The sequence below is a fragment of the Leuresthes tenuis genome, unplaced genomic scaffold (assembly GCF_036924035.1).
Source record: "Leuresthes tenuis unplaced genomic scaffold, fLeuTen1.0.hap1 SCAF_10, whole genome shotgun sequence".
In the NCBI taxonomy this organism is placed as follows: Eukaryota; Metazoa; Chordata; class Actinopteri; order Atheriniformes; family Atherinopsidae; genus Leuresthes; species Leuresthes tenuis.
Window position 1 is genome coordinate 7,777,695 of NW_027325364.1, and position 11,583 is coordinate 7,789,277.

At 37.1% G+C, this 11,583-nt stretch overlaps 2 protein-coding genes across 2 annotated transcripts; both read left to right on the plus strand.

Moving 5' to 3' along the window:
- Positions 1-389: 389 nt before the first annotated feature.
- On the plus strand, positions 390-1,529 carry irgq2 (immunity-related GTPase family, q2). The gene has a single exon (XM_072393238.1). It carries the CDS (start codon positions 390-392, stop codon positions 1,527-1,529), a length of 1,140 nt encoding a protein of 379 aa, XP_072249339.1.
- A 380-nt stretch (positions 1,530-1,909) lies between these two features.
- Positions 1,910-11,547, plus strand: LOC140316090 (B-cell receptor CD22). The gene is made up of 17 exons (XM_072393784.1): positions 1,910-2,000; positions 2,598-2,817; positions 2,893-3,312; positions 3,718-4,029; positions 4,566-4,823; positions 5,082-5,357; positions 5,483-5,767; positions 6,196-6,474; positions 7,205-7,480; positions 7,661-7,912; positions 8,034-8,115; positions 8,198-8,261; positions 8,357-8,496; positions 8,689-8,746; positions 10,415-10,509; positions 10,598-10,655; positions 10,854-11,547. Exons 2-17 carry the CDS (start codon positions 2,763-2,765, stop codon positions 11,079-11,081), a joined length of 3,138 nt encoding a protein of 1,045 aa, XP_072249885.1. The 5' UTR covers positions 1,910-2,000; positions 2,598-2,762; the 3' UTR covers positions 11,082-11,547.
- Positions 11,548-11,583: the final 36 nt, after the last annotated feature.

An 11,583-nucleotide genomic window follows, 5' to 3' on the forward strand; every position in this document is an offset into this window, starting at 1 on the left:
GGCATGAGTGAAAATACAACAATGTAATAGCTCACATTCAAGATGCTTGATCAAAACTACACCTGTAATCAGTGTTATCAGCAAAGAATGAATAAAATAGAAAATACTAATTTTGCCATAGAATAATATACATGATAGGAACAATTTTAAATATGTCACTGGTGGATTCAGTACTGCAAAAGGTATCCATTAGTAATGAAAAAAAAAGATCCAAATGAAACCCATACATTAACTTTAGTACAGTTCTTGAGCAATCGGCCATTCCACCACTGTACACCAGGTTTAAGAATACCCCTGAAAATGTCTTCCTTAAACTCATACAATAATTATGGACAATTCTATGTTATCAGATCTTTGTATATAATTACCATCTTCATCTTTCCATAGGAATGGCTGATGTCTTCAGAGGTCTAAACCTCCTTGAGACCCTCAAAGAGTCTATGGAGAACAATAAGTTATCAGATGTGAGGGACGCAGTGGAAGATCTCCTCATCAGCAGGATCAACTTAGCTGTGGTAGGCGACCGTGGGGATGAAAAAACCTTGTTCATGAACTCCCTCCGGGGCCTCGGACCTGACGATGAGGGTGCAGCTCCTTCTCCGTCTCCTGTTGCCCCTGAAGAGGTGGCTGGCTACCCTAACCCCAAACACCCTGATTTTCGCATTTGGGATCTGCCTCCTGTCCCTACCACATCTTCATTTGAACCAGAGGGGTACATGAATAAGTTTAAGTTCCTCCGCTACAATGCCGTCTATATGACATTTACACAGACACTCCAACCCAACAGTGTGGAGGTTTTCTTGGAGGCTCTTTCACTACAGCGACAAACTGTGTACTTTCTCCTCTTAGCTTCTATAAAAGATACAGATAAGAGCCTGGAAGAAAAGAAGAAAGCTAGTATGGAAGTGCTGAAATCACAGGGTTTGAAACAGCCTAAAGTCTACCTTGTCAGACCTTCCACACTGGAGAAGTTGGACTTCCCGGCCCTCTTGGTAGACATGAGTAAAGACCTCCCAGAGATCCGAGCTCAAGCCTTTCTCCTGGCTCTACCAACATTCACCTCAACCCTGGTCACCCAGAAAAAGGATGCATTCAAAGCACTTATATGGGCAGCTGCCTCACTATCTGGTGGGGTGTCAACTATTCCTGTTCCCCTCGTGGCATCCATGGTGGACTCAAGTATAGCAGTTCGAATTCTGACAAAATCACAGTTATCTCTGTGCCTGGATGATGACTCAGTTGAGCGACTGGCCCGACAACGAAACATGGATCCAACAAGACTTAAAGAGCTTCGGACTTGTGTGTTGTCAGTTGAGATCACTAAAGTGGAAGTAAAAAAACGGCTGGCAGCAGCAGATAAGGACTTGGCTACTGTTTCATCAAAGTTCCTGGAAATGGCAATGCCTAAACATGCCCGTTCAGCCAGCCGCTCCTTCACTGCTATGCTGCAAGCCTTGAATGCTGCTATTGATGAAATGGCGGATGATGCCGAGAAGATAGTGACTGCTGCTCTAGCAGAGAGGAAATAAGGACAAAGTTGTTTTTCTTTTGTGTGTATGCAATGTTTCCTGTTAATATGTGGTTTCAAATCAGTTTTTAATTTTTGAATGTTAAATCCATATAATGCACGATTTATTTTTTGATAATGTATGCTTTCAACCAGTAGTCCTACAAACATAATACTTATAGCACTGTCTGAGTATGATTCTGTAAAAAAGTGTTTCAAGCTTCTGTGTTGCTTTATAAATGGTCTCGCCCCATACTCTGATCAAAAGCGTTGACTATCAACAAAGCATCAAATAGAGGAAGTGAGAGGAAGTTCAGCTATATACACACTGCAGCAGGCAAGCTGAAAGAAAAAAACCTGCAACTATAAAAGATCAGTGTTCTCTGGGCGCATGCAAATTCTTTAAGAGTCATCTATGCAAACTTCCTATATTTTTTTTTTAGCTTATAGAAGAGAGTTTTCTGTACATAGTGCTCTAAGTGGGTCCTCTGAGGTAAGAAAAGGCTTTTTTAAGAAGAGACATCTTTTTTTGTCTAAAATAGATTTGAATTTGATTGCCTTATGTAACTGAAAATGTTACCTCTGCCTGTACATGTACATCTTGAGTATCACAGGGCTACAATGTATATATTACACGTTGAGTTTTGGTTTCTGAAAAATTATTTTGGTGGAATTGTAAATGTTTGAAATTATTTGTGATTTGGATTAAGTTATTATTTGCAATAAATCATCCTATTACCACAAAATATTGGTAGTAATTTTAAGATATATACATTGTATATCACATAGGAGCCTTTCAGAGTTACTGAATTTAATGCTTGTGCAATGTCTCTTTTCAACTTTACCATTACACAGTCCACGGTGTGAAATATAGTCACTGTTCTACACGGCATTCTAAGTGCATATAGTATTAAATTGTACTGGTATTAAATTGTAAAAGAAATTGAACCTGAATTGTCACCAATTTAAATAGCACTTTTTTTGTTATGCACTCTGCTGCATCAACACGTAATAATTACACGGACTGAACACAGAGGAGGGCTGGTTGTTGAAATGATGAAAATAAAATGTCTTTTGCTTTTGTTTACAGGGCTTCAGAATATTCACAACCCTGTCACAACCGTCTTAAAACGAGGAAGAAAAAGCAGGCCGCTCTAATAAATGTTAGAAAAAAAACAACAAAGAGGAAGAAGAAAAATCCTACGAGGAGCAGATTTGAACTGAAAGCCACTTGACAAATAGGCTTTATACCTGCATGAAAATGAGGAGACACACAGTCTGCCGGTTGATATTTCTGACCCTAATAAAATGTAGGTATTTCTTTGTTCTACAATGATATAAAAGTTTATTATTTGACTTTTCCACTTAATTACTCACCCCTACAGATTATTCTTGTGACTTGAGCAACCCCTTCGTTTTGGAGGAAAAGGCACTGACAGCCATGGAAGGGTCCTGTGTAGAAATCAAATGTAAACAGTCAGTAGGTACTCGTACACCTGCTGAAGGATTCTCGTTTTGGATGAAGGATGCAAACTGGACTGAGGAGAAACGATTTGTTGCCACTATCATTGACAGCACAAATGAGTCAGAACGACCTGTCAGTCCTCTCTATAAAAACAGAGCGCACCGTTTTGATTCTTCACTCACAAATGGAAATCGTGCTTCATTCCAATCAAAGATACCGTGCGGTATTTTGATCTGTGACCTGAATAAAAGTGACAGTGGAAACTATTCATTCAGATTTGAAGGAACATCTAATGCTTACACATGGGTGACAAATCCTGCAGCAAACCTAACAATTAAGGGTGAGTACAAAGATCAGAAAACAAAAAAATTGTTCTGAAAATACAGAAAGGAAAGGGTAGTTACACACTAAAAGATGAGGTGCTGTGTAAACAGATCTGATATTGATGCTGTGGTTACAATATGCACATACAATAGCAAATCAAAAAAAATAAAATCCATCTCACGGGTTAACAGATTTTCCATCACTAAGTGGTTCAAATTCTTACCCAAGTTAAAAGATTTTAGGATCTCAGAAAATATTTTCAGACAAAGTCAATAACGACCCCAGCACAGTTCTGCCAAAACTCTGCAGTCAGATATAAAATGATCAATTCATATATTAAATAACAAACCTTTAGACTGTACACTTCATATCATATTCACTAATACTTTTTTGATCATTTTGTTTCTCTTAACATTTTCAGAAAATCCATGTCTAATCACTTTTAACAGCCCACGAGCAGTGATGGAGAATGATTTGGTGACGCTCACGTGCTCCACGTTAAATTCATGTCCTTCATGCCCAAATATCAGCATTTTGGGGCAACTGTCCTCTACACAGCTCCCTTGGTCTGCTTGTGTCCCTCAGAGTCATACAGTCAGCACAATGGAGACATCTAAAAACTTCACGTATACCTTTATGGCCAGCTGGAAGGATGATGGTGCTGTGTTTTCATGCCAAATGCCAGATAACACAGATACATATTTGATCCGGAATATCAGCTTAACGGTAAAATGTAAGTCAATTAATTTGTTATACGTCATGTCTGCTGTTGATGATATCCACTGATATGAACGGTCTTTGATCCAAATTTAATTCAGGGGTCAAAATTCCACCAAATTTTAATGAATGATTTCATTGTGTCTTAATTATGTATTTCAACACAGAAATGAAAACTGAATGACAAAATCTGTGAAGAGTAGCCTTCTTATAAACTAACATCAATTATGTTTTCTAAACTATCAAGTGCTGCAGTATATAAATAAGTACTATGATATGAACATGATATAAATCAGCACAATGCATTTAAAATCAGAATTAGTGGGGAGGGTTCCATGCTTAATGATGGAATGTTTGTCACACACGCAGATTGTTTATCTGCACAAAACTCACACATGAAATAGAATATCTGCTTATTGAGTTTAGAGATATTTAGTGCTTCTTTGCATAGAATAAAAATAACTCCAGGCTCTGTTTTGCATGTTTAATTTGTGTGAACAATTCTTCTTCACTTACGCAGGTTTTTTATTTTGTTTTTATTTTTTTACACAGATGCTCCTAAAGACGTTCTGGCAAAGATGAGCTCTTCAACTGTGGAGGAGGGAGAATCTCTGAGCCTCACTTGCTCTGCCAAAGGGAAACCCAATGTTACTTTTAGCTGGTTCAAAACAGACCGAGAAGAGAAAGCTTACACAGGAGCTGAGTGGAAAATCATACCAATTAAGGATAGAGACAGTGGATCATACTACTGTCAAGCTGAGAATGAATACGGGATTCAAAAATCTAAAACGGTAGAAGTTAGTGTGTTATGTGAGTACTTCCTTTTTCACCTAAATCATGTAAGAAATCACTGCTGTTATATCTACCAAGATATCACCTCATTTTGTCTTACCATGGAACCACATACGTTGTTGCTGTTAAACCACTGCGGCTGTATTTGTTAAAAAAAGTTAAGTAGGCTATTTGAATGAGAATGTTGTACCCTTTTATTTCATATTCAATTGGTCAGAGCTGTTCTCTCTGTGCAATGTTTTAAAAATCACCATAAAGAATATCTTTTTGCTGCAGATAAACCTGAAGTTGATGTACAGGTAACACAGAAGCCGTATAAAGAAGGACATCCAATTATTGAAGAAGGAGACAGCATTTCTCTTGCATGTAAAGTGAAGAGAAGCAAACCACAAGAGTCAAGCTTTGCTTGGCAAAAAAATGGACGACATTTAAGTAAAACACCGAAGTATGATTTCATCAGTATCACACCAGAGGACAGTGGTGTCTACACATGCAAAGCCATAAACTCTGTGGGTTCTGGAGACTCAAAACCTTATAATCTAATGGTTCATTGTAAGTTTCACGCCTTCTTGTGTTGCAGAAGTCAGTGATTATCATAGAAAAAAAAGAAGAAATCAGAACTGATACTGTACTATACAAAGAGAGCTAAACCAACTGAAAATCATTTGTGTTTCCAGACAGGCCAAGAAGCACAATCGTCATTGATGGTCATAATAACCAAGTGAAAGTTGGCAGCTACCTTAGATTTACCTGTGAAACTAAAGCACATCCTGCTGCGTCATTGTTTTCTTGGTACCGCGTCAAACAGTCTGAACCCTCGCACTGGACACCCATACAAAGAGCGCAAAATGGTCTATATTTGGAGCAAGTTCAAAGAGAAGATGAAGCCTGTTACATATGCAACGCAACTAACAGTGTTGGCTCAGGGAATATAAGTGTGCCAGAGTGCATAAAAGTTCTGTGTAAGTAACTGCTACAAGTCTTTTTTGTGTTTTTATTCAAGGCTGAAGGTAATGATTTTTCTCATTATGGCAGAGAGTTAGAGGAGGCTGGAAAACTGGAATCACTGGTTGTCAAATTCACATGCAAACAGCTCTAAATGTTTGGAACCAATATGTTGTACATGTAACTCACTTGACTCATCTATACATTAACAACTGTATAAAAAACAAGCTATTTTATGGCAAATACTAGAGCACTAGATCTCATGGACACAGAATATTTTATACATTAGCTTCTACACAGGTTAAAGATGTAAATGTGAATTAGTAAACTTTGGAGATGATACTTGGTTTCCTAAAGTTTGATATAACAAAATGACTCGAAACAAACTGAACTAATCTAGAAAATGAATGAATCCTCCTGAAAGTTCATCACTTTCTCTCCACAGTTCCTCCCACCAATATCAGGCTGTCGATGGATCCAAAGGTCAGAGAGGGCCAATTCATCACAATCACTTGTACTGCTGATAGCTTCCCAACATCAGCTTTTACACTGAAAAGACAAACATCAAATTGTTGTCCTCCAGAATGGAGTTTGCCTTCTAACGACAATAATATTTTCAGCCTCTCCTTTAATGCAACTTCAGCCCACGCAGATTCTTATAGCTGCATCGCTAATAACAGTGAAGGAAGTGTGCAAAGCGAAGAGAGGAAATTGGTGGTTGAATGTGAGTAAGTCAGTGGTCCATGTTTTTTTGGCAATAAGTTTTCAACAAAACTAAAACTTTCCATTACGTGTTTATTTACCTTGTTTAACTTTTCATTTAAGTGTTCTTGTAATCTCAGTGTGACCTTTAGGGCCAAAAACAGCACAATTAATTTACCATCCATGTAGAGTCCTGTGAGAACAAGAATTCATTTGTTTAATAAGCAATTTCTTTTTAAATAAGCTGCAGGTTTCTCTACGCACCCACACACCAGAGACAAACCAAACACTTGTTAGCAAAACCAACCAAAATTTTTCATTCCAAGTTTTCATTTAACTTTGCTGAGAAAAGAAAACTTGATTTCACAAGTAAATCTTTTCATTTCATGTGAAATGAAAATGAGTGAAATGAAATTAAATGTGAAATTCTTTGAACTTTGAAGCAGAAATTGACTGATGACTTTGTTACTACAGCGTTTTAAGTACTGTACTGTATTCTTAAAGCTCAGGTGTGACTCTTGGAACACATACATAAATATGTTTTTGTCAGCGTAAAATCCTAAATTGCTAAATTCCTGCTTGTAATGCATCTATGTTCTGATGTTACATTGCCTCATTTATCTAAATCACAATTTTTCACTCCTGTTCAATGATACAGCAAAAGTTGAGGAGTACTTATGTTTCTTATGATGCTTATAACATCTTATGATAATATAAAGTAACAAATTCTGTCTTTTTATTTCCAAATCCAGTTTCCCCCAAAGACGTCAGAGTAGAGGCCCCTTCTGTTTGTGATGTGAAAGAAAATGATTCTTTCTCATTGAACTGCAGTGCCCATGCTTACCCAACAGTGAGCTCATACACCTGGATGAAGATGACTAACGGTAACAAAGAACTACTTAGGACATCCACTCAGAAGAGGTACTCAGTAAAATCTGCCAGTCCCTATCACAGCGGACTGTACAGCTGCATGGCCCAAAACGAGATTGGAACTGGTGTATCAGAACAAGTAGACATTAAAGTCAAGTGTGAGTATAATGATGCACTTGTTGTAGTATGTAAAACTGCTTTTATATCAACATTTTATAAATAAGAGAAAATATCAAGTATATTGGCTTCTTGATTTGATTGTTTTCTTTTTATCAACTCAATATAAATCTATATATGCATGTGTTGCTCTGTGTTCCTTATTTCTCCGTCATGCTTAGACGCTCCAAAACACACAACTATCATAAAAGGAAAAGAGCAACAGCAGGCTGACGGGAGGACTGCTGTGATGCTGACCTGCAGCAGTTACTCGTATCCTCCAGCCAAATATTTCTGGAAGACCACAACAGAGGGTAAAAAAGTCTCAGAGAAACAGAACTTCACAGTGTACTCACACCAGCCAGGACAGTACTACTGCGTTGCAATAAATGAGATGGGTCAAAATGTGTCCGACCCAATCAAGCTCTTTGATAGTGAGTAAATTTGAAAGGCACAAGTCTGTGTGTGTGCTGCATGACGTATTCAGATGAGAAACGGATGTCAGAAACACAATCGTCTGTATACTGATTCTGATTTTGTCTCTTTTACCCACAGGCAGTATAATGAAGATAGTCAAGTACTTCTTCTTGTTTTGCCTCATTTTAATCCTCATACTTCTAATTTTAATTTTTTACAGGTAAAGTATGAGTAAGAACTCCTTTTGATGAAAAAAAAAACATTTTACACTAGATTTTGATATCCTATCTTTTTGTTTTCAGACAGAGGTGGAGGAAATCAGTTCGACAAGGGACCATGAATACATGGCCCCGTCAGGGTTTTCTGGTGATGGCTTTTTTATGCAAGCATTTCTATGTCTGCTTTGAAGTAATTTACAGAAAAAAAAATCTTTTTGTGTTTGTGTGTGTACACTAATTCAGACTTGGAGGAGTGGAGCCAGTAGGAGGAATACAATGAATGAGACTGGTTTCGCAGAGCCTTTCAGGAGTAGAGATGATCTCTTGCCGGGTCAGCCGTTCCGTCCAAATGCCCAACATTGCCAGCCTCGTCCAGACGCCACGTAAGACAGCATACACACACATTGTCCTTACACAGGACAATAAACACTCTGTTGGACAGGGAGCTGGATGCTGCCTCTCATTCTTTTGACAAAGAATCCATTTATGAATAGAAAGATGAGAATCTGCCCAGTTATTTATTTAAAAGTGTCATGGAACACTTTTTTCTTTTTATCGTTACTGTTGTTCCACAGGTCTGCATCCAACATCAACAGTGTTTACTCCACTGTGAATCTGCCCCAGAGAAAAGAGGTTAGTCAGGCCACTCAAAGCAAGCTGCACAACACATAAATGAATTGTCAAAATTAGACCAATGCTGTCATACCAACCACATACTCTATAGAGGCTATTGTATAATGTTATCTGTGGTTTTATTAAGGGTTCTGAAAAGGTTAAAAAAAAATCACTAGCTTCCCAACAATCACTAGTAACATTTTCAGTGTTCAGCAAGGGCTTGAAAATGTCTGATTTATTACAAAAAACTGAGATGGAAACATGTTTATGTGAAAGATGTTTGCAGTGAGCAGACAAAGGAGCCTGCTGTGGTGCTTCTGGGCATTATTTTTTCAAACAGGTTCATACAAATTCCCTAAAACAGCTCAACAAATTTCTGGTTGAGGAATCTGAAGTTAGAAAAAGTGTAAGGAACAAGATTGTTTTGCAGTTGAAGAATACAAACAATCATTTTAATTATCCTTTTAGAGAAAGACAGTGGTCAAGAAGGAAAATAAACTTGTGAACCTGTGAGTTAAATGGCTAGGTCTAGGATTAGTGACTTTTTTGGTGTATTATGATTGAGATATACATTATGGATCAGATTCTATATGTTCATGCAGATTAGTTCAGTGAAGGTTTATTGTCACTTGCTGTTGGTGAAATGGCAAAAGCTGTGAACATAAAAATGTTTGGGCTTGAATATTCATTTTGAAATAAGCTCACTTTAGATTGACACTGAAGTTTGATTTGAACTGTAACACCAAATGAGTTTTAACTTAAATTTTAACTCTGCAAAAGGGATTACAGACAACTCCAAGAACAAAGTAGTTTAAACTCTCTGACTGTATGTTTACTGGCCACACGTGCACACTCACATTGACTGAATTGCAACTCTGAGAGAGTCACTAATTCTTATTTGTCCAACTTTACTGATGGAACAACTTCTTTAAAAACAGCCACTGCTCAACTATATGAAACATCTAAAATATTTTTTATAGATTTCGCTAATGCATAGTGTACAAAATCCCATCTTGAATATTATCATTTTTAAGCATTTGTGAGAATAAAATTTGATAAACTAAAACTAAGATATTAAATTAGTATCAAATGTCTAAATTACAGTTCTTGAACTATGAAAAAATGATTCATAAGATTGATAGACAAAACTTTCATTAATCACTGTGACATTTTACTCCATACTATTTTTGATGGTCTCTCAAATGAAAAATGTGATTCGTATGATTTTCAAAAGATTGTAAACTCCCTTACATCCCCAATTATATTTTCCTTTTATCTTTAGCAGAAAAAGTGCTAAAACGTTTCTAAAACAAGTCAATTACTCTAATAGCAGAATCAAGATATTTCAGGCCTTCAGGATCAGTACACAATGTATTGCATGCAGAGATTATAAGCGCGACTTATTTGCATATGGCCACCGTGTCCTAAAAACTTTAATTGTAGATCCCCATTATAGACAAACGGATGAGTCTTTGACTGATCAAGCTGTTGCTTTTCCCTATGTGTGCTGTAACTGTGTATTCAATGTTTGTTCTTTCAATAAATGTTTCTCAGTGCTGTAATTATTTAGCTTTTCCATTGTGGAACAGTGAATCAATGGTCAACGTAAAGCCTTCATTTTAAACCATGAATGAACTGATTCAGTTACTATGCATTCACTGACGTCTTCCGTCTACATCTGTTCAGGCTCCCTCTTCACAAAACCCAGCAAGACAGCAGTTTGGACACATGGAGAATGATTCTCTCAACTATGCATCTCTGCACTTTGAAAATAAGCAGAAGTGAGAATTCCTGATTTGCATTTATTAGGAAAGGAGAAAACGGTTTATCACTGTAGATGGCTCATTTTATGATGGTGTGTTTTTCCAGGAAACCAGAGGAGAATGCTGTGTACTCTAAAGTGTGCAAGCCAAATCCCTGTAAAAAGGTCAGAAACCTTAAAACCACATGCTTCTCATGCTTCAAACTCAGTTGTGACCTTGTTCAGCAGGTGCAAAATTTATTTTGTGTAACAAGAAAAAAAAATTAATGACAACTTTAAGTTATAAAGTAAATGGATTCTTTTGTGCATGAATTCAACAGTGTGATGAGTTTTACCATGTTACTTCTCTCTACTTTCCTCCAGAATGAACAAGAAAGGGTGCCGGACTACGAGAATATCATCAATGTACATGTAGCAAAAGTTCCAAATTCTTATGATTATGACACCAGTGAAACCTCAGACACCAGTGAAGATGAAGTGGAGGTCAGTTATACTCAGGTGAACTTTAAGTCGAAGTCTGAACACCGGAGAGCTAACAGCGGCTCCAGCAGCTCTGAGGATGCTACTCAGTACTCTCAGGTCAAAATCTAACTTCAGATCTTTCTCAGATTTCTCAGCCACCTTATTTTGTTAAAATATGAGAATGAACAACTATCATGTTTATTATAGTAAATATGGATTAACACACTTATTGTATTGTTATTGTTTTTTTTTCCCACTTGTAAAATATAATCTTAATGCATCTCTGCTTTTATTTGTGTGCAGTAACAACACTCAGCTGGAGGGGAGAAACTGGTCCATTGTAAACTAATAACATCTGCAATATGGTTAACTCAATTTAACAAAGAGTAAAGACTGCACACAAAAAGCTTATAAGCAAGCCTAGGCTGCTGTTAAGGTTTTTAAGCCATGAACATGATGAGGCTTTTTTTCTGATGAATGCACATTGAAACAACGTATGTCATAAACCACTTTGTCTTTAGCCTTTGTTTGCCAACTTAACTGCAGGAATAACTTTAGCAAAAGCACATACAAAGTTATGAATAAAATGTTTTTTTATCAAATTTCACTTTGCTAATTTATTTCATCACAA

Excerpts from the sequence above, each read along its gene's own strand:
- irgq2 (XM_072393238.1), top strand. The coding sequence starts at position 390 with ATGGCTGATGTCTTCAGAGGTCTAAACCTCCTTGAGACCCTCAAAGAG.
- LOC140316090 (XM_072393784.1), top strand. The coding sequence starts at position 2,763 with ATGAAAATGAGGAGACACACAGTCTGCCGGTTGATATTTCTGACCCTA. Across the intron at positions 10,510-10,597 it reads CACTTTGAAAATAAGCAGAA|GAAACCAGAGGAGAATGCTG; the intron begins GTGAGAATTCCT and ends GTGTTTTTCCAG. Across the intron at positions 10,656-10,853 it reads AGCCAAATCCCTGTAAAAAG|AATGAACAAGAAAGGGTGCC; the intron begins GTCAGAAACCTT and ends ACTTTCCTCCAG.